Raw genomic sequence first — 22,463 nt, forward strand, 5'->3', positions numbered from 1 at the left:
ATTATTGACATTTTTGCCATCAGGTTGATGTACAGAGGTGTGTCTAAATCAGATACAGAGAGATGTTTTGTTTTGGCTAAAGTAAATACAATCATTTTCATTAGTACTGATCCAGAAAAAAGAAATCCATATTGCTCATTCACTGTATACCAAAAGTATCACAATCTACCAATATAGGCATCTAAAAATTTACCTTGGATGAAATTGTGTTCAATTAAAAAATTTTATTATTTCCCAACACCGAATAAAAAAATATAAATCAATGGAACGGAAAAGAATTAGCACAGTTATTTTATGTCTCTGTTTGTTTGTGTGTGTAAATACACACTATATTCCATACTGCATATATCAGTACAACCAGATCATATACAATTACCAACTTGCACAACAACCATCAAAGTCACCTGAAAAAGACCTTCACACCCAAAGACACTTCATACAACTAGTTCTATGTATACACCACAAGCAAACACAACACAGTGGAGCTCACACATACGTATATATGTAAATATAGGAAGAATAAGAGAGGGTAACATCTTCAGTTATGATTCTGACTTCGAAAGTAAACTGTAATGACGCCAGCTAATGCCACACAAAGTTATTTTCATTCAGAGAAAAACTCACTTGAGTAGTACATAAAATGTACATTCCAGGTAAGACTAAATCACATAAAATAGATTCATGGGAATTCTGGTACAAACCAAATTTGTATAAAGTGTTATGTACACCCTGGATCGAGGCATTACAAAATGGGACAGCAAATATAAAGAAGACATATTAAATACCCTGTTTGTTTAAATGTTATCTAAAATTGATTGTAAATAATCTTTTTTTTATATTAAAATATATTAATTAAAATATATTACTTTTCAAAACTAAACAGACATTACAAACAAAATTTGCTTATTATCTGATTATATCATTCCCACAAATTGACTTTGGTATATTACCAACAAAAAAATCTTTTCAAAATGTCTGAAGGACGAGGCAAAGATTTCACAAACATGACTGATAACCCGTGGATAACATGCACAGATTTATGTACATATTAAGTATATTATATACTACAAAAACATATCAGAAGGTGCCTGTTTATCTGAATAATAAGGACAGTCCAGTATTATACACTGCAAAAAAATGACATGTTGGCAAGTGGAAATATTTTGAATATAGTCACATTTTATCTAGCATCTCTTATAATAAGAAATATAACCTGAAATAGTCTTGTTCTATTGGGAGAAAATTTAAGCATGTATTTCTAGAAAGAAACAAAATGATCTGCCAATAGAATAAGAAACCTTGAAATGAGTAAAAATTTGCTTGAAATAGGTTTAATAATCTTATATTTGGTTCACTGTGATCTTATAATAATAGGAAATAGATACATTTGACTATATTCAAGATGTTGTCAGTTGCTAAGACGTCACTTTTTGCGGTGTAGTGTGATTTGTCTTAAGAAATGTCATAGATAAAAGGTCATAAAAAGTGGATAAAATCTCAGAAAAGCATATATTTACATGATAAAAACAGTTCATTTCTCACACACATTGGATTTGTATTAATCAACATTGAATTTTACAATTACAACTGTGATTTCTTTTGAAAGTTTATCTACAGTCTTGGAACTTCATTGTCAGTTCACTCCTCACGGGTAAACAACATTGTGAGTGTTTAGACAAATAGTGAAATGAAAAAAAACCTGGGTTTGCTCCTGAGAGGGAACATTAGATTATTATATCGAGAAGTGCTTTAGCTTCCATAATAATCAACTTACTCACAACATACTACACAAGCGAGCAGTTCAGTTCATTCAAGTTACCTTTTTTAAAAAAAAATTATATATATATATATATATATATATATATATATATATATATATATATATATATATATATAAAAGTGCAACCCTAAAAAGAAGACAGTTATAAGGGATTTTGATTCTCTCTTAAATTTAGATGATTCTATTAATAAATATAACAAATGTACAAATTATTGCCACTTTCATTTATCAAAATAATCCAGTCCTTATATTCCATGATATACCAAAAAAGTGATTGAAGATTAGTGCTAGGGTGTGGTATTTAGTCCCTTCTGCTCCATAAATAATTTGTTTATGTTTATATCTACCACTGATGCTACTCACATCTAAGAGTACCACTTTTAGCCTAGACATAAGGCATAAGTCATTAAAATAATCTTCTTTTTTTTGTTTCACAGTAATTCTCAAAAGTAATTGGTATTTTAGCTGTCTGGATCTTTGCTTGAGTTACTAAGGCTTAAACTATTCAACAAAAATTGCTTTGCTGAATAAGTTACATAATAATATTGTTTTTAGTGATCCAAGAAGCTGCACAGTATTAAAAAAATAACGGATTTAAAAAGAAGCAAGAAAAAAAAAAAGGGATGGTCATGATATTTACAAGATTTACAAAAATAGTAGTATACTGTTACTTTCCTTTCTAAAATTAAAATATATGCGTATACATGAGTGTATTATATTATATTGTGTGCATATATATATATATATATATATATATATATATATATATATATATATATTACAGAACATGACCAGCGTTTATATATTGCCACTATTCGAGAAGTCTTGCATCTAGAACAAGGTGCTCAGTTTTCAGTAAATGAACTGAGAGGAAGTTTTACTCTAACATTGCACAAATTGTATACATGTACATGCTAAATGTCTGGAAAACCAGAGATCAACAGCATAAAAGCCAAACTCCTATGGACACATCGACACAGTGAGACGTTCACCATTCACGTGAACAACTTCGCACTTACTTGAAGGTTTAACTTTATCTTTAAGGTCACCTTTTGTCCTCATCACCATTATCGTACCACCAAGCAGGACACACACAGTTTGGAGGGTCCAATGCAGTCATCATGACAGAAGGCCCCACATCCCTTGCACATGATCATGGCCTTTAGCCGACAGTAGCATTTTGACTGGACATCCTCCATTCCAGAAGCTTCTATGAAGGCCTGCTCAGGTGAGGTCTCACCTTTACCCTGATCGAGAAGGTGACCGGCAGGTATGGCAGTGACAGTCACGGAAAATGACATCATCCCCTCGCTGGTGTTCTCGTTACTGCATGTAACGGTAGGAGAGGCACCCGAGTCAGTGATGCTATGATTTATTGAGTGAGGCATGGACATGCTGATAGTTCCACCAAAAAAAGTACCCGTCATGGTTTCTTGTCCATCCTGTGACCTCTGTGACTGGAAGGACGTTACCTGTGGCTTACAGTCATCCGAATGACGCGGCCCTGAGATACCCTGTTTACTGGTGTCAAGGTGCAACCGTGGAGATATTTCTTTGGTTCTTGTAGAAGTGCCACCTTCTTCTTTATTGGACGAACAACTCAGTGACTGAGACTCTTCCTTTATTTGAGGACAGTGTTGGTATCCTGGTGCATCGTCTGGTCTTGTGATGTGAAATCCTTGCTGCTCAACTTTAATCCCAAGAGGGTTAGAATGCCCTTTTAAAGAAGACTGACGCCCTTCTTTAAATTCTACCCCTTCTTTCCCTTCTCCTTCCACATTTTCTCTCTTTAGGTTAACCAGATGAGGCCGTTTGCTGCTCTCAGACCCTCTGCCATACGTGGAGATATTTAGGAGATAGTGTCCGGTCATGGCGGGTTTGGACACCCTCTTACGTCTAATGAGGCCTAGTTGGAACCTTGGTTGGTCGTTAGAGCTCTCTGGATAGCCAAGCAGACAGGGCCCACACTGGGATGGCTGAGAGAGTCGGCTCTGCTGACTTCTATGCCTTAGAACATGAAGAATCTGCTCCTGTGTGTTCTTGTCCAGCTTGTCCACACTGGTCCCAGGTTTGCATGAATTATGCAGCAGTCTAGATCTGCTCACGTCCTCTGCATCTACAGGTTTCTCCTTCCCCGTCCCTGATGTCCTAACAGCCAGGTTCCCTTTATCTTGTGCTACAACAGTCGCAGGTTGCACATTTATCTTGGAAGGTGGTTTGGGAAGAATCTTTTCCAAGGGAACTTCTTTACCTTGAAGGAGCTGAGCGACCAGAGGATTATTGGCAGGAATTGAGGAGCTGGATTTGATCACTGAGATCCCTGGCAATGGTGTCTCTTGTGGTTTCTGGCTGTATGCCAGCATATTTGAAGGTGATAAATGCATTCCACCAGAACCCAGAAAGGACTTGTTTTCTTTTGAAAAAAATTGGTTTGCGCTAGAGCTTTGAACAAAACTAGGGTCCATCTGCCCAGCAGCACCTGAGGAAGGAGATGTTTGTGAGAGAACTCCTGTGCCCTCAGGGACAGGAGACACGGAGATAATCTTTACTGGAGATACAGATTGGCTTCTACTGCTTGCTGGTGAAAACTCTTCTGACAAGGACTGGACTGGGGAGGGTGTGGAAGTACATCCAGATGAGCTAGGTCCTGAAGTGGATCCTCTACGTGCCGCAGCACACTGTTCCCGAGCTAGTTTTGCTTTAGCTTTGATGTCAGCTAAAGTACGTGCCCCGGTGCATCCTGGGCGGATACTGGGTGGTGTCAAAGGATGAGGAGTCCTTGGAGACACTTGGCCTGGAGCTCCAGGCGCAGACACGATTCGTGACACAGGGATCTAGAAACATTTCGAAACGGCTTCAGCATCCCAAAGAAACTACATTCAAATGCAATAAAACAGAAATGTTCAGAAGAAATAAAAGTAAAGCCTACTTTAAGAGGTGGCACTCTCTGTTGTGCAGTTACTGAAGTTGTTGCTGGGGGTGAGCCTTCTGTTGGAGGTGGGGGTGACCCTTCTGCAACCCGAGGTTTCTTCTCTGCTACTTCTTGTTCACTGTAGAGTTTCCGCTTCAGTGACTCAGTGGTAACTTCAGACGCTTGTGACCCAACCCCCTCAACCTTTATAGACTCTCTCTCTATGGTATCCTTTCCTTTAGAACTAGCTTCTTGAGCAGATGTTGGGCTATTAGTCTTGCTCTCTTGTACCTCTTCATCTACACTCAATGTTAATGGTTCCACCACTTTCTCTGCAGTAGGTGTAGATTCCTCAGTCTGTGTCGTAGATGCGGTCTTAGCGTTTGAAGACACCTCATCAGAAGCTGAATGACTTTCTGTGACTGCATCGGCATGGAAGGACTCTGGTTCTGGATGGCTTATAGACACTGATGTTTTCACCTCTCTGGATCTCAGCTCCTTGTGGGTGACCTCAACAGCGTGGTTTGGCTTCTGTGCTACGTCTGTGCTACACTCGGTTTTTCCAGGCCGGGGTGAGTCTTTAGCTGGTGTAGAAATGCTTTCAGTCTCTGTCAGCTCTCTGGATTCCTCAAGGCTTAATCCAGACCTGGAATAAAAATGGGCTTGAAATAAAATTTACACTCTCCTCACTCCTACATGCACTTTGATCTGCTTTTAAACAGATATACTATACAGATATACTATAACAGCTACACTTACTGCTCTCCGTAGAAACTTTCAAAGAAATGCTCTTTCCAATGCTCCACCTTCTTCTCTTTCTCAATCTCTTGCCGCATCCTTAGTCTTAACTCTGGGGTGAATTCACCTGCAGGAAAAACACCACATAAAGTATTACACTATGCATTGTAATAAAGTCATATTTTAATAAAGGTCTTTATAACGTATAAATACTAGGAAAGAAACATGCCTTCAGCTAGCCTCTCCTTCCAAGACTGTGCTGCAGATGTGAAAAACTCGTTGCTCAAAGCAGAGCTAGTTACTCTCAGGAGTCCATCCATGCACGACTAGAATACAGGATGATACTAATCTGTCATTGCAATAAGCATAATACTCCATTTTATGAAATTTAATGACCATTTATCAATCCTTTATTTACACCATCAACCCCAGCAATGGTGTAATTCTCCTCTCTGATCACATACCTGCCGATCAATCTCTGGCAGTAGCTTCAGAAGTTTCTGCTGACAATCTGGGGGCAACATGGAAAACGTGTGTTTGTTGATTAAGGCCCGTAGGTTAGTGTTGACCAGGATGGAATCAGGTGTCTCCACGTCAATCTCACACTTGGTTCGTCTCAACTGGCCTAAGAAGGATGAGAAGTGTCGGCTTAGTTTGTCAACAATTGCAGATAATTAAAAGGACAAAAAAAATTGCTGGAAAAAAAAAAAGTGACAACACTTACGGGCGTTGAGCCGACTGGAACGCTGAGACATCTTCCTTGAACCGACGGTGTGGCACGTGTCTGCTTTGACAGAGGAGGAAGTGCTAGAGGTGGAGTTCTGGGGACTGGCAGGGCAACGTTCTGACTGTTTTAGTTCCCAGCCTACATCAGGCAGAAGAATAGAATTACTAGACATTTTAACTGAATATTAAATTCAATTCAATTATTAGTAGTAATAGTAATACAACAAAGCTGACTAACACATCATATTATAAATGATTAATGAATATGGATTTGAAATATATATATATATATATATATATATATATATATATATATATATATATATTTATTTATTTGTGTAAATGTAATCTTCTAAGCTGATTATATTTCATTACAAAATAAATACAATGCATTAGAGAGCCTACCAGTTTTGGAGGACGCTGAATCGGCTATGTTTTTAACAGTTTTAAGTAGAAGTCGTGGGCTGGAGGCTGTGGGGATCCCACATTGACGGCGCTGATTCCTCTGCTGCTGCTGTTTCAGAGCCTTAATATGCAGGAGGAAGTGTTGTTTTTTTTTATTGACAATGTTATGTTGCTAGATACATCTCATCCAATGATTCAAGGTTCTGAATTCATATAGCTAAAATCAACAACTTTTTTGTATTACATCATTCTTAAATTAAGATGATGAAGTGATAGATCTACATACACTTTGTTAATTCTTCAACGCATTTGATATGCATAGAACACCAATACAATAAACACTGCATACACATATATAATATAATACAATACAATACAATACAATACAACAACTAAACCTCTGTATACAGAAAGATAGAAGGAGTTGTGGTATGCACCTGTTTAAGTGCTTTTTTGCTGTGCTTCTGGGATGAAGAGATGAGCTTGCTGCTGGAGACTGAAGGAGAAGAGCAGCGAGACTGTGGGGAAGATGGCTGTGACTGCAGATTTGCTGGCCCTAAAGAAATAACAAGAACATTGCTTTCAACTTCTGCAAGTCGGCAGGCGTACACACAAACATACCCACACCCATACTTTTCTTTCTCTCTCCCTCTCTCAGCGTTAATTAAGGTCGCTTCCACTCAAATGTACAATACCCAATTTGTAACAGATAATTATCTTGTAAAAGTGCTGAGCTATAATTTCAATTTTTCAAGCTGTGCATTGTGCTCTTATCAGTATTTTGCACCCTTCCAGAGACAGAAAAAAAAGCTAATGTACAATTAATTCCAACATCTTCCTTTGGGTTTTGAAAAAGAGCCAGAAAATATAATGCTGATTAAGAAGCATTAAGTACTTTTTTATAAAAACTTAAAATGTACCATAAAGCCAGATATTAAAAATATGGCACAGGAAAACCGAAGGCCAATATCGAGATCACTTGTAAAAATAACTTTCAAAAACTATCTGACACGATTGCTATACTTCTGTTCGGATGATTATTTCCTGTTCTTTGCAGTACTTGCCTTATCAAAAGTTTCCAACTACATGCTACAAAAGCACACACACACACACACACACACACACACACACACACACACAGATATTCCACTTACTGTATTTCGTGCAGTTGTCTCCAACTTTGACAGAATGCATTGTTCAGTAAAATGTATAAACCTTTGCAGGATATACTGAGCTAAATGTGTTAGCTCAATAGCTCTCTATAGTTCTCAAGTATATGAAGATGAGGAAGTGGTCTCTTTTTGCAGAAAAAAAACATTTCCTGTTTAAAGGCTGAGGTGATCTATCTGACTAATGGGAACATAAAGGAAAAAAAAAACTCTGCTTAAATATTTCTACATATATTACAAACTGCAAAGTACTAATCAATAAAAAAATTAAGATTAAGCAGCTGCAGTGAGGTAACAATACAAAAAACAAGACAGTTTGAGTACATATTGTCAGAATATGCCCAACTGACATGTTTGTGACAGACTTATACAGTATATAAAACTCCATTGCGTCAGAATCAGAAGCTGCACCTGAGAAGTGCATATCAACTCTATACACACGGTAATTATGGAGAAGATTCAGCACCAGACCGGGAAAAACACAAAATGCAATACACAGATGGTACTGGTAACACAAAACCTTTGTTGCATTGCTCTTATATCGCTTAATCTCTTCAGTGAAAAACAATCAGCTGGGGATTACATTTTTAAGAATTAAATGCTGACTTTGCAACAGAAGTGAACAGAATTCCCCGTTGCACCGCACTTCATTTACATATACATTTATGGCATTTAGAAGACTTACAGAAGTGCTAGTCTCTATCAAAAACACATGCTAGTTCATGCTAGTTCCTGTAGAGGACGTTAGTAATAGTATGAAAAAAAACAAAATAAGAGAAGGTGAGTTTAAAAAAAAATAATATATAAACAACGTGCTAATTCAAGTGTTGTAGTGAAGCAGTAAGTCCTTAATCTTCATTTGAAGACAGCCAGTGAACCGGCTGTTTGGAGAGCCAGGGGACATTCATGCCACCACCTGGGTGTCAGGACAAAGAAGAGACATGACACATGTTTTCCTTGAACCCTGAGAGATAATGGGTCCAGTCAAGCAGAGCTAGAGGCGTGGAGGGGTATGTTAAGTGCTTTAATGTACGTGGGAGCTGGACCTTTTAGACTTTGAAGGTCAAAAGTGTTTTAAAATCAGATGCGGGCAGCGACAGGAAGCCAGTGGAGTAAGCACGGGGTGGTGTGGGAGACATCAGTCCATTGCACTAGTACCAGTGTGAAATGCAATCACTGTCCAATTGCAATCTTAAACTGTACTCAGGGGCGTGGCTGTAATCGGAGAGGGAGAGAAGGGCCTGAAAGCTTTCTAGCATTTGCCATCCATATAAAAGAGCCATTTATAGTTGGTATACAGTCCTCCCCAAAAGTATTGGAACAGCAAGGCTAATTCTTTGGGGTTTTTTCTATACACTGTAGACATTTGGGCTTGAGATCAAAAGACAAATATGACACGACAGATCAGAATTTCAGCTTTCATTTCTTGATATTTACATCGAGATGTGTTGAATAACATAGAACATGGCACTTTTTGTTTGAATCCACCCATATTTCAAGTGATCAAAAATACTGGAACATGTGACTGACAGGTGTTTGCTGTTGCCCAGGTGTGTCCTGTTAGGCTGATTGTTCAAACAATTAATAGTGCTGAATGTCTACTCTTGATTTCAGTCCTGGGTTTCATCTCTATAGACTGCATTTGTTGTTAAAAAGGATAAACCAACATGGAGACCAGAAAGCTGTCTACGAGAGAAAAGCAAGCCATTTTGAAGCTTAGAAAAGAAGGGGAAAATCAATCAGAGGCATTGCACAAGCATTGGGCTCAAACCCAGTGGAGATAGTGTTATGGCTTGGGCCTGCATGGCTTCACCTAGAACGGCCTCACTAATCTTTATTGATGACGGAACTCATGATGGTAGCGGCAGAATAAATTCAGAAGTTTACAGAAAAATTCTGTCTGTTAATTTACTGAGAAATGCATCCAATCTAATTGGGAGGAACTTCATCATGCTACAAGACAATGAGCCTGAACACACTTCTAACACAACAAAGGACTTCTTCGGGGAAGGTTTTATACTGGCCAAGTCAATTACCAGACCTTAACCCAACTGAGCATGTATGTCACCTCTTGAAGAGGAAAATGAAGAGAGAAACCCCCCAAAACATACAACAACTAAAAAAAAGCTGCAGTACAAGCCTGGAAAAGCATCACAAAAGAAGAATGCAACAGTTTGGTGATGTCACTGGTTTGCCAGCTTGATGCAGTTACTAGTTACATTGCAACCAAATATTAAATGTTATTTATTTTCGTTTACTTTAAGACGGTCTGTTCCTATACTTTTGCTCACCTAAAAATCCGTGGTCTGCTTCCAAAAGTGTCATGTTCTAAGCTGTTTAACACATCTGGATCTAAATATCAGGAAATGAAAGCTGAAATTCTAATCCATCATCTCATATTCATCTTTTGGTCTCAGACTCAAAAGTCTTCAGAGTATAGTAAAAAAAACGGGCCTTGCTGTTCCATTACTTTCAGAGGGGTCTGTATATTATTTTCCTGTATTGCTTTTCTATCCGACAACAGAATATCCTCCAAAACTAATACCCATATATTGTCCTTGGTGTTGTATTAGACCTTTTCTTCAGCCAGAGCAACATGTCTAGCATTGGTAATTATTTGCATGAACTGTAATCTGCACGACCATGACTGCAGACACAATCAGTAGGAATCGTTAGTAAGATAAGACAGTGATGTACCTCTTCTCTTCCACCTTCCTCTACTGCCCTCTTTGCTGCTGCCACTGCTGTTGTTTTCTGTGTTCCGCGTGTCAGAAAAATTATCACTGCTGTCTTCGGAAGCCTCCTCTGATAGCTCCTTCACCACATCCGCAATGTCTTTCTGCTCAAACAGAGTGTGTACAGGCATACAGATGCATAGAAGTCAGAGTCTGGTTTATCTTAATGAGTCAGTGTGCTTCTCTTTAGATTAATCACGATTACAGACTGGGTCTATTCTGCGTAAACACTCATTACTGACAATCATCAACAATGGTTGTGTTTTCAGTCTGAGTCGTGCTTTGTCACCAGCTAATTGATAGGGTGGTGTGATGGTACAGTCACACGGACAACGAGCGATGAACATTGCACCAGTGGTTATGAAAGATCTGGTTAAGCACGTTATGCTGTAACACATCTTCCTGTTTGGAACCTTTGTCATAGTGAAGGGTGTTGCATTTTCTTCTTAAAACTGCCCTTAGGTTTTTCAGTATCATGCACAGTCACCTTCAGTGTATAGACTCCCATTCGACCAGGGACTTTGTAGAAAATCCCCTCCTCACCCCGGGAGTTTGTGTGGAGCATGGCGTTGAGGCAGGCGAGGGGAGAAGTCCCACTGCATACAATAAGACAGCACAGTGTAACACAGTGTATGTGCACGTATATTGTACTACAGAAAGTAAAATTAATCTGTAGATACAGAATACAGCTTTGGTTTAATAAAGCACACACAAACAGCAAAAAAAGAAAGCAGTATTTTTCTGACCTAACATGCTTCATAATTTTCAAGACCTAACATGCTTCAAAACATAATTTTCCTTATAACTGTACCGTTGTCTAGGCATTGAATGAAAACCTCACCAGACAACCTAAATAGTTAATCTATTAATCATGACTTTTGTACCATAATGGCAACTGTGAAGGTTATAATGTTCTCTTCAAACCATATTGATTTGTTGAGAAGTCTTGCCACAAAAGCTCAAGGCTGAGTGGTACAAACTGGGACTGAAGGACAGGAGAGAAAAAAAAAACCCCAACAAGCATAACACAAGAACAGAATAATCTTGACTCTGCCTCTAATCGCTGTTGTGAAAAAGCACTAATGTGAGAGCTACAGCCAGTGAGTCTGCCTTTAGTGGGTTTTTAACACCCTTTGCATGCTGTGTCAATTAGGGAATGTTAATAGCATGCACACGCCTGCTATATGGGAGTTAGTGTAAGAAAAAAAAGAGGGATCAACTCTCATATAATCTTACCTTCTGGAAGAGAAAAGGATCATTGCAACAAAAAAGAAATGTATTAATTAGAAGTGTGTGTGTGTGTGTGTGTGTGTGTGTGTGTGTGTGTGCGCACACTAAATGTATCTGGCCTACACAAAATGTGAATGGAATAAAACTAATATGAGACTGTGAGACAATAACCTCACCTTATCTCCTTGAGACGTTCTCGCTGAATCACCTGCAGGATCTCTTTATGACTCATCGGTGTGTTTGGGTACTTCTCAAGCACCTGGGGGAAGGGGGGGGTGGATCAATCAATACGATGCAACCCAAATATAATACAATTACAATATCAAAGATATCAGCAAGGTTGGACAAATCATTACCCCTGGTACTGGGAACAAGCAGATTACATATCCAGGCTTACAGTTTTTCATTCGCATTTGCACAGCAGACTATTAATATAACTGGTATATCTATCAGGGGACTGGCACCCTGTCCAGGGTGTACCCTGCCTTGTGCCCGATGCTCCCTGGGATGGGCTCCAGGTTCCCCGTGACCCTGAAAAGGAGTAAGCGGTAGAAGATGGATGGATGGATGGATGGATGGATGGATGGATATCTATCAGGGACAGTTCTCTGCCACGCCACAAGAGGGCACCCTTCCCAGAATTTTAAACACTTCATGCTCAGTTCCTGCCCATACCATATATAAAGCACACAAACTTTACACCAACTGTGAAGTCTTACCATTTGCTTGTCATTTAGTAAGTTCTGAGATGGTGGTGTTTATCTGATTGAGCTCTGTATATGACCTGGCTTGCTTTTCAGTTTTTCCCTCCTTGGATATCCCCTTGTTCTGGTTTTCTTTGTACCAACTCTTGTTGTGTTCATTGACTATGACTGTGAATTTGCCTTTTTTGACTGTGCATCACAGAGCTTATATTGTGTATGACCCCCAAACTGCCCAGTGTTTCTGATTTTTGGTTAGCGGACATTGTTTGGATTAAACCTCTTGCACATGAATCCTCACCACTCTTTGTTGCAATAACAGTCAGCAGAATTTTTTCTTAAACTACTTTACTCATCCGACAACCAGAGAAAGGAAAAAAAAAACTCTACTCCCTATTGACTTTTGCAAAATAAAACTTTTTTATTTGATAGGTCTCGGTGGCACAAAGCAACTTGGTGCAATGGGGAACGCTACTCTTTTCCAAATCCCACCACTATGCATGCAAACCAAGGGAACTATTTTTACGGGACATATTAATTAGCTTGAACAGATGCTAGACAACATTTCCAGAGTAAAGGATGTTGACGGAGTGAGAAAACTGAGCAGTACAGCACAACACAAAAAAAAAATACTGTTATATAATAGGTAGTCACCTGACATTTAAACACTTCATTAAGTGAAAATGTTAACGCTAACCCTACTCAAATAATGTTTTTACATGGTGATGAGAAAGATTGTATGCAAAGAATGATTTAATTGTACATGATATTATACTTCCATGATATCCACTGAGGTTTACTCTGGCCATTTTGTATTACCAGATCTGCCAAGTGGAGTACACTAGTATGAGTAATCACTCAAAAATATACCAACGAGTTTCTTCTCCCCAATACAACAGGGGGTAATAGACATCTAAATCTGGAATGATTTGCGCAGGTGTTTTTTAACTGACTGACCCCCCCCCCCCCCCCCCCTTTGAGTTCATTAATAAGACATAAAATCTATCAATATGAATTCAACTTGGGTAATATTAGACAAGTATGAAGGCAAAGCAAGGCCCTTTTATTTCTAAAGCTCATTTAAAACACCCACTGCTGACCAGAGTGCTGTACAATCTAACAAAATTAGACAATGAAATATATAGATTGACGAGAATAAAATACAATAAAATACATAAACTGACAAGAAAAACACACAAATGAATAAGATTGCATTGGTCCCAATGCCAGACACAAAAAGATACGTATTCAGTGAGGTTTTAAAACTATCAACATCAGACAACAACCTAATGTGTACTGGCAAATCATTCCACAGGCGTGGAGCAGTAACACAAAAGGCACGATCACCTTTTTAACTTCAAACGAGACCTTGGCACAGTCAGCATCAACCTGTTTGAAGACCTTAAGGACAAAGAACATTTCTGTTGGGGAAGAAGATCTGTAATGTATTGTGGAGCCTGGCCATTTAACCCCTTATACACATACAATAGAACCTTAAACGTAAGACGGTATTCGACTGGCAGCCAGTGAAATGAAGCCAGAATATAGGTTCCCTCTTTCTAGTTCCAGTAAGAAGCCTGGCAGCAGCGTTTTATTCCAGTTGAAGGCGGGATAAAGAGGACTGAGCCACACCAAGGTAAAGTGAATTACAGTAATCCAGCCTAGAGGAAATAAAAGCATGAATCACTGTCTCCAAATCCTTTCTTGATAAAAAACGCTTTCAATTTCACAATGGATCTGAGATGATAACAGCCACTCTTCACCACTGAATTGAATTGATTTGTTTATCGAATTTAAGGCCGTTATCAAAAATCACTCCCAAATTTTTTGCAAGAGCATGAGAATTCACAAATAAAGGACGCAGATAGTTATTTATCTGTTTAATAGAAGCTGGAGGTCGAAAAACTACAATTTCAGCTTTAGATTCATTCAATGTAAGAAAACTGGCTTACAGCCAACATCTTACCTCCGCAAGACAGTTCAACAGAGATGTCAAAATTGTCCCCGTGTTTCAAAGGGAGGTAAACCTGGGTATCATCCGCATAAAAATGATAAGAAATGTGCTTCTGAAAAATCAAACCTAGCAAAAGCGGGCCCAAAATTGATCCCTGAGGTACACCAAAAGTTAATGGTACTGCAGAGGAAGCAAAATTCCCAACCTCCACTGAAAATGTTCTAGCAGAAAGAAAAGAATTAAACTAATTCAATGCGGTACCCTGAATTCCTACGCACTTACTCAACAGTTCAAGCAAGATAGCATGATCAATGGTGTCAAAAGCCACAATGAGGTCCAGAAGGACAAGAATTGCACAGTTACCTGAATCCATAGCTAACAAAAGATCATTCAACACCTTCAGCAAAGCTGACGCTGTACTATGATGTTGTCTAAAACCTGAAACTCATCTAATATGTTATCTACACTTAAAAATACAGAAAATTGATGAACGACAACCTTTTCCCAATGCTTTGGATAAAAATGGTAGTTTTGAGATGGGACGATAGTTATCTAAAAATAAAAGGATCTAAACTGATCTTTTTTCGAAGTGGATTCACCACGGCATGTTTCAGAATTGATGGAACAGTGCCTTGGGATAGGCTACTATTTATTATTGTTAAAACAAAAGGTTCAACGACACCCAGCACTTCTATAAGGAGACGAGAAGGCACCACATCCAAGGAGCATGAGGAAAGCTTCATTTTATGGAAAACATTGATAAGAAAAGAGGACGAAATAGGCTCAAACTCAGTTAAACAAGCTGAACATGTGTCAATAACAGATGAACTCATCAGATTTGGGGATACAAGATCGAGTAGTATTGATTTTACCTACAAAAAATGTCAAAAAAGTTATCACAGATTGTACGTGTAGCATCAGGAAAAGACAGCATAGTGGGATTAAGTACATTATATATTGTACTAAATAGAGTTTGGGCTGTGTGCATGCTTTGCTATCAAGTTAGAAAAATTGTTTTCCCTAGCAGCCTTAACAGAGCGTTGGTAGCTCACCACGCAGTCTCTCATGATTTCATAGGATACCTGGAGTTTATCTTTCTTCCACTTTCCTTCAGCGTTCTTTCATTCCTGTTTAGAGGCATGAGTATCCTTGTTAAGCCAAGCTTGCGTTTGTAGCTTGGGTTTCTTAATTTTAAATGGAGCAACAGAGTCCAAAACATTGCCACACAAACTGTTCAAATAAGAAAGTTGCTCTTCAACAGACAGCACTGAGACACAATAGCGCAAGCACCCCTAAAGAAAGCATCTTCGAACTGTTTAGATGTAGCAGAATTAACAGACATTTACCATTGAAGTATTCAGCACAGTATTAAACAATATTGCCTTATGATCTGATCAACAGAATTCTTCAATCTCATTCTCAATATTACTGACAGAGACACCTTATGAAATGACCAAATCAAGAGTATGGCCTTGTTTACGGGTAGACTCTGTGACAGACAAAGTGAGATTAAAAAAAAAAAGAGTCAATAATTTGCAGAAACCCGTTAGCCAAAGGATGACAGGGACAATACACATGTATACTAAAATCACCAAGAATCAAAAGTTTGTCATAAGAACGTACCAGAGAGGATAAAAAAAACTCATAAAAAGAAAATTATAATGGGGTGGTCGATAAAATCAAGGCACACAGAACGGCATTCTCTATACTTATCTTAATCAGTTGAACCTCAAAGCTGCTGAAATTATCCGCTGATAATAAACAACACTTAAAACTGCTCTTAAAAATTGCAGCTACCCCACCATCACCACCACCACCAGCTGTCCTTGTACAACTGACAAAACTACAGTCATCAGGTGTTGCTTCAGAGAGATGGCCAAGTTCTCCACGATTTAGCCAAGTCTCAGTTATAAACATAAAGTCCACATCGCGAGATGATAAGCAGTCATTAGTTTAAAAAAGTCTTATTTGAAACCGATCTTACATTCAACAAGGCCATCTTTCCAGTGGTTGGTTCTGTAGATTGAGTCAATGATGTTGCCGAGCTGCAACTCATCCTCTGCGAAGGAGCACGATCTAGAACTCTGAGGTTGCCAAAGTTTACCCCAGCCTGGGACCTTGATCTGAAAAAAGCTCGATCAGGTAGAAATATGCATGCCATAGCCAGACGGTGTGGCCAGATGGGTACGGGGCACGAAGGTCTATTAAAATAGAAGAATAATCCATTGCTAGAGATTTGGCGAGAGAGGTAGCAGAGATAGAGTCCAATGGCGCAACATGATTGCGAAGAGCTCGCCTTAATCGCACCATGGTGCCGCCACGCTTACCGTGTCTTCTCGCCCTTCTCCTTCTGTGCAAAGAACAGTCTGGAAATCGACAAATATCCGATGGAAGCCGAGCTAGGAATGGAGGATTAGAAGATCCACGTTCTCGTTCATCGTAACCCTCACGGCAGTAATCCACAGCCAAGGTACGAATGTTAAGAAGAAATTGGCAATCATATGTAATTAAAGATGTACCTTTATGTGCTGGCGCGACACAAACACAGAACAAGGCCTGCCGACAAACACACTGGAGCCAGTTTGTCTAGCATGGTTAAAATATATTGTATTTAACATCAGTTATGTCGTCTCATACTCTCCTGAAACCTGAAATTGTGGGAAAAGCTCATCTGCCTCTCTTTCTGGTTGATTAAATTGTGGAATATTGCGAGCAGGGGGGAAAAAAAAATCACAAAATTGCACAAGCCCAATATGGCTCAATAAAAATGTCCCCTCCTATGGACTCAAGTATTCGCTTATTTTCCACAGTCTGTATTAACTAGAAATGCACTGATACTAAATTTCTCAGCCGATACTGATAACTGATTATTCAGAGTGATACCGGCCGATAACGATAACTGATACCGATGGTTCTGCCTTTAACACCTTCTCTTAAATGAATAATAATTAATTCCACAATTCTGAAAAAAATGCAAATAAAAACTTTATTCTCTCCATTTCACAAGTTGTTTCACAGTAACTGGTCTCGTAAACAGAAAACATATTACTCTGATGAACATTAACACATGAACTAAATTCTGAAGATTAAAGTAAGATTTCTTAACTTACTGAATGTTATTCATTCATATTAACATTGACTGAAATCTAAAAATCCTCCTGTTAGTCTCACATTCACTCACCACAAACAAAAGCATTTCTACTTCATCATTGACATCAAACTGGTAATATATAATATCAACTTTTTTTATATATTAACATTAACTGGACATGAAATATACTACTCTACAAATATATTGTTCTGTGTAATATATGCCTTTTTTGTCAATTCATCTTCATTTAAATCATTCAACAGTAGACTGGTGCTTTAATTCAGCGCGAGCAGCTCGGCAAAAAAATAATAAAATTAGACTCGACTCCGAAACTCCCGCTTCACTGCTGCAGCGTCCGGTGTAAATTTTAGCAGAGCAGAGCTTACAGGGATTACAAACTGCAGTTTTGTCATCATTCCACACAAGAGACAATTTCTGTACACACAACATGAAATTAACGGGTTTTCCCACCCTCTTTTGACTGACAGGATATAATCGGCCCTGATTATCGGATGTTTTTAACTATCAGCCAATGGCCGCTAGTGTGAAAAATTGCCTTTATCGGCTGATACAGATTTTCCGCCGATACATCGGTGCATCTCTAGTATTAACGCACATAAATAGCTTGTCATTCTTTTGAGTTAAAAAAAAAAAACCTGGGTATGTGGGCCAACAGGCAAGCCCAACATGGGACTTACCTTGAAGGCTAGCTAATGTATTTATGATTTGTCCACCCCTGGTTTAACAATAAAGTCACTGATATGTTATAGACTAGCAAGTTCTTGTCCTTCATTTTCTTTTGCTTTAAGCTACTAAACAGGTCATTACTCCTAAAGTATCATGAGTGTTTTGAGATGATTTAGAACATACAATATGTAGGATATAGGATTACAGGGTGTTGCTATGAAAATGCAAACTCAAACAGATCGCTTTCACTGCTGTGTACAGTGTACGATCAATGTCTGCGAGTGTACGATCAATGCCTGTGTTTCTCTGTAGTTTGATTAATGCAAGCATCTCTGAACTGCAGCTTTGCTTTCATTATGAGGTCAGGCAATGGAGCGGTGCCGGTGTTTTTCTCGCCAGCTGTAACAGTGGGGTGGTGAGATTAGTAATACCATGACTTCAGCCAAGCATGATTCATTTCCTTTGTCTCAGACAATGTGAAAAGATACTGCCTTCTGAAAACACAATAAGCTGTATCTTAATCGAGCTCTGCTTAGGTTGTAGGTCTACACAGAATGGTGAAGAATACAAGTGTACACTCTTAAAAAAATAAATCTGCTAGAAAATTCTCTTTAAAACAAGGAGATATAAGAACATTTCAGTATATGTTATGGCCATAAATGTTTATAAGGCTCTTTTTGGAGAGATCTAATTAATTAGGCCATCTTAGCATCAACAAAATGGCTGAAATCATCTAAAAAGTGGAGTTTATTTAGCATTTACCATTTACGACACCTATTAAAAGTAGGCTTTCCTCTTTTATTTCATACCCACATACTACCCCAAATGACTTGAACATTAATCTTTATAATTGACATACGATTTTCAAAGGCATCCATGATTTATTTTGTAATGAAATTACAAAGTTTTTGAATACATTGGTCTATTTTTTTCCCATCCATCCATTTTCCATACTGTTTATCCTACACAGGGATGGATGGATGCCCATCAGCCTACAACATCAGTCTTTGGACTAGGGGAGGAAACTGGAGTACCCGGAGGAAACCCCTGAAGCACGGGGAGAACATTTCACTCCACGAACACAGGGTGGAGGCGGAATTCAAACCCCCAACCCCGGAGGTGTGAGGCAACAGTGACTACGTTTACATGGACAGCATTAATCTAATTATTGACCTTAATCTGAGTAAGATAATAATGTGATTAAGGTGTTTACATGAGTCGCTTTTAGAATACTCCTGTCATGTTCCCGTTTTACATGTTTTAGAACATAATTAGATTAAACAGCCCGCGTCATTACGTCACCGCGCCACGCCGTCCGACGTCCCTCCAGAATTTCACGTATCAACATACAGTTCGTCTACGTTATGGTACCGTTTACAATTTTGGGTGTTTTTATTTAATTTTTTTACGAATGCTTTAAGTGCAGTTAATTATTTGTCATGCTATACGTGCAAACAGACAACTGCTTGAAGCCGTGGGCTGCGTCCCAAATCGTGTAATTACCGTCTATATAGTAGCCGAGATACATGTATTTTTCCCCACTGCAGGCCTATAGTAGGCAAGTATGCGATTTAGGACACAGCCGAACTCTCTTGTTCGCCGTAAAACGTAAAACTGCCGTGTGTGATCATATCCTGTCGCAAAATGCGGTGAAAACTCTCACACGATGTTCATAATGTGATTAAGGTGTTTACATGTCTGTAATACACGTCCATAATGCGACTAAAACAGGAGTACTCCACCTGTCTTAATTCGATTATTGCTTACTTCGATTATGACCTTAATTAGATTAAGGTAAGTAAAAATTGCTGTTTATATGGTAGTATCATAATCAAAGTATGGTCTTAATCGGATTAAGAGTGGATTATTCTTGTCCATGTAAATGCAGCTACTGTTAACCACTAAGCCACTGTGCGTCCCTGGTCTATTTTTTACTTTGATTAATGTTTTTCTACCCACAAGGACTGCCCACTGACTGGCCCCACTGGGAATTACCCCTCACTTCATCTCTACCGAAAGAGACCAATGCAAATAAATGGCACTTCTTACCTGTAGATGAATTATACAGTATATTGCTTTAGATCAATCAACATACAGACATATTACTTTGTTAAATCTGTAACACTGATTATACAGTTCACTGTTTTGAGGAGGAAGATATACATATATGTCAGAGGTTTAAAAAAAAAAAAAAAAAACGCTATACAGCCTTCAGTCAAATGCAGCATATGCCTGTGACTGAGTTGCCTCTGTTCCCAACAATCAATCACTGATCTCCAATGATTCCCAACGACCAATCACTGATCGCCGTTGTTTCCCAACGACCAATCACTGATCTCCATTGTTTCCCATTGACCATTCACTGATCTACATTGTTTCTCAACAATCAATCACTGATCACCATTATTTGTCCCACCCACACAAGTCTTTTTTGTTCTTAAACTCTATTGTTGGCGATATTTACAAGTAATAAAAGTGAGTTATTCCTCCCATGGTGGTTTCTTTCATGTCTACTTCCCAACTACTTACTACTACTGATTCTCTTTGTTTGAGTTTGTGATAGAAATAATACTAGTACATCCTCACAAAATCTACCTTCTTCTTGTGATATGTTTTGGTGTGCAATTGATCATAACGACTCAACCAATATGCAAATTAATCCATGACGTCTTCTGGCGAATTGTAGCGACTTTTTGAGCACGCATTAGCTACTTTCCCCTGAAAAGAGTTGGCCACACTGACAACCCATGATATCCTATAGAACAGATGCCCTTACAAGATACATTAAATTAATGTGTTACTCTGTTTTGTTTTGTTTCATAGTTAAATAACTGTACTTGTCAGTTTTCGACCTATTTGAGATAAAACACGTCATTACATTCGGGGCAGAAATTGAGTCTGACACTTGGTTCGCTCTGGACAACTTTCATTAGTGCTTTTAACAAGTTGTCCTCCAGGTTAATTTCCCTAAACAATAAAAAAAGTCCTATTTTTAATTTTAAAACAAATTCGCATTTTACAGCTGCAATTAAATTCACTTGTAAATCACCACAGCCTCCACTTACATACTACAGCATGACATGGTGCTAGTTAGCTGGCTAACCGTGTACAGGCTAATTCAAAATAAGCCATTCAAATACGTCCTGAAGTAGCTGACATGATTCGGCAGTTGTATAAACGCTCACTGAAAATGAAAAACATTGCAACCAAAAGGTCAATTAAAGTGCTATATTTGAACTAGCTAGTCGAATTGGTAATATAAGGTGTCTGCATATGACTAGCTTAGCCTAGCATAGCTAGCTAGCGACACAGACGTCATGCGCGTTGCTACGACTCCGGTGGTAACATGAAAACAATCACTGTATGAAAAGTTTACGAACTGAAAGAACAAATTCGTGTGAATAATGAGTGTACAACAGATCAATATTATGCTCTGTTTGTGTTTTCATCCACAATCAGGCCCTTGCTCGAGCACTCGACACTCCGCCTGCACCAGCAGGTCATGAACTCATAAACACAGTTGTACAAGGCATTATTTTCCCCACACGTATTCTAACAAATCCTGCCTTCTAAACTAGGATTGACGTGCTCGTTCTGTCCACCGATTACCATTGGGCGAACTGCCGCGCCGTATGAACTGCGAGCCAATCCCAACACAAGCCTTGGGATAAAACGACCCAATCAATGCACAGGAGGCGGGATTTGTATGGAAAACGGGTGGGAAAGAATAACCCTTATGGAACTGTGAGCGCAGAGCGAAAACAAGCAAAACAAACACTCAATATGATATAGATTTACCGTTTTTGCCGCCTCTGCCCATGTCCTCCCCTTTTTCTTCTTTTGTCTTTCCCTCATGTTTGCGGTCGGCTCCCGGAAATCGACCTAATGTGAGAGTCTGTTACTGTTAAGATGGAAATGTTGCTTCAGTTATGGTGCGAGTCCTACCATTTCTGCCATATTGGATCCTTACTGTAAGTAGCAGGTCATGTGACCCTGGGCGTGACGTCACCTTACTGTACAATGCACGTCCAGGGAAGCTGCTTAAGCACAATGCACTAGGTTTTGACTGATAAAATGTTTTTGGGTTTTTTCTTAATGTGGGTTAACGCGATTTACTTTTTTTTTTTTACTACATTGTGTTAGATTTGATATCTGTATCACTTAAGTCTTTCTATATGAATGAGTTTTTATTTTTAAAAGCTAAAGGTGGTGTAAATGCTTTTCCTAAGAGCTATTCCCAATGATAGGGGTCTCCTAGGATAATCTAATTTTCTTTGGTGTTTTAGATCAAGTTTAATTTCAGAACATGAGCCTTAACGCAAAATTGTGTATAATT

The 22,463-nt window shown here is 38.7% G+C and overlaps 1 protein-coding gene across 3 annotated transcripts; it reads right to left on the reverse strand.

The window, feature by feature from the left end:
• Positions 1-1,905: 1,905 nt before the first annotated feature.
• Positions 1,906-22,075, reverse strand: asxl2 (ASXL transcriptional regulator 2). 3 transcript variants are annotated; one of them, XM_053632740.1, is made up of 12 exons: positions 21,926-22,075; positions 11,871-11,953; positions 10,952-11,060; positions 10,427-10,568; positions 6,998-7,116; positions 6,561-6,681; positions 6,154-6,294; positions 5,894-6,054; positions 5,659-5,755; positions 5,451-5,556; positions 4,710-5,337; positions 1,906-4,614 (listed from the first exon to the last, which is right to left on the reverse strand). In XM_053632740.1, the coding sequence occupies exons 1-12, from the start codon at positions 21,980-21,982 to the stop codon at positions 2,848-2,850; spliced, it is 3,531 nt and encodes a 1,176-aa protein (XP_053488715.1). In that variant the 5' UTR covers positions 21,983-22,075; the 3' UTR covers positions 1,906-2,847. The 3 variants fall into 3 exon arrangements, with proteins under 3 accessions (XP_053488715.1, XP_053488714.1, XP_053488716.1); XM_053632739.1 differs by lacking the exons at positions 11,871-11,953; positions 21,926-22,075 and having other exon boundaries at positions 10,952-11,825; XM_053632741.1 differs by lacking the exons at positions 10,952-11,060; positions 11,871-11,953; positions 21,926-22,075 and adding an exon at positions 7,715-7,910 and having other exon boundaries at positions 10,427-10,544.
• Positions 22,076-22,463: the final 388 nt, after the last annotated feature.

This window comes from Ictalurus furcatus, chromosome 9 (genome assembly GCF_023375685.1).
Source record: "Ictalurus furcatus strain D&B chromosome 9, Billie_1.0, whole genome shotgun sequence".
Classification (NCBI taxonomy): Eukaryota; Metazoa; Chordata; class Actinopteri; order Siluriformes; family Ictaluridae; genus Ictalurus; species Ictalurus furcatus.

What these genes read in the sequence shown, in the direction of transcription:
- asxl2 (XM_053632739.1), bottom strand. Translation starts at nt 11,224, where the DNA reads ATGAAGCATGTTAGGTCAGAAAAATACTGCTTTCTTTTTTTGCTGTTT. An exon ending in AGGAAGGTGGAAGAGAAGAG is followed by an intron (nt 7,117 to 10,426) that starts GTACATCACTGT and finishes TTATTTCTTTAG; the next exon opens with GGCCAGCAAATCTGCAGTCA. An exon ending in AGAGAGTGCCACCTCTTAAA is followed by an intron (nt 4,615 to 4,709) that starts GTAGGCTTTACT and finishes AAATGTTTCTAG; the next exon opens with ATCCCTGTGTCACGAATCGT.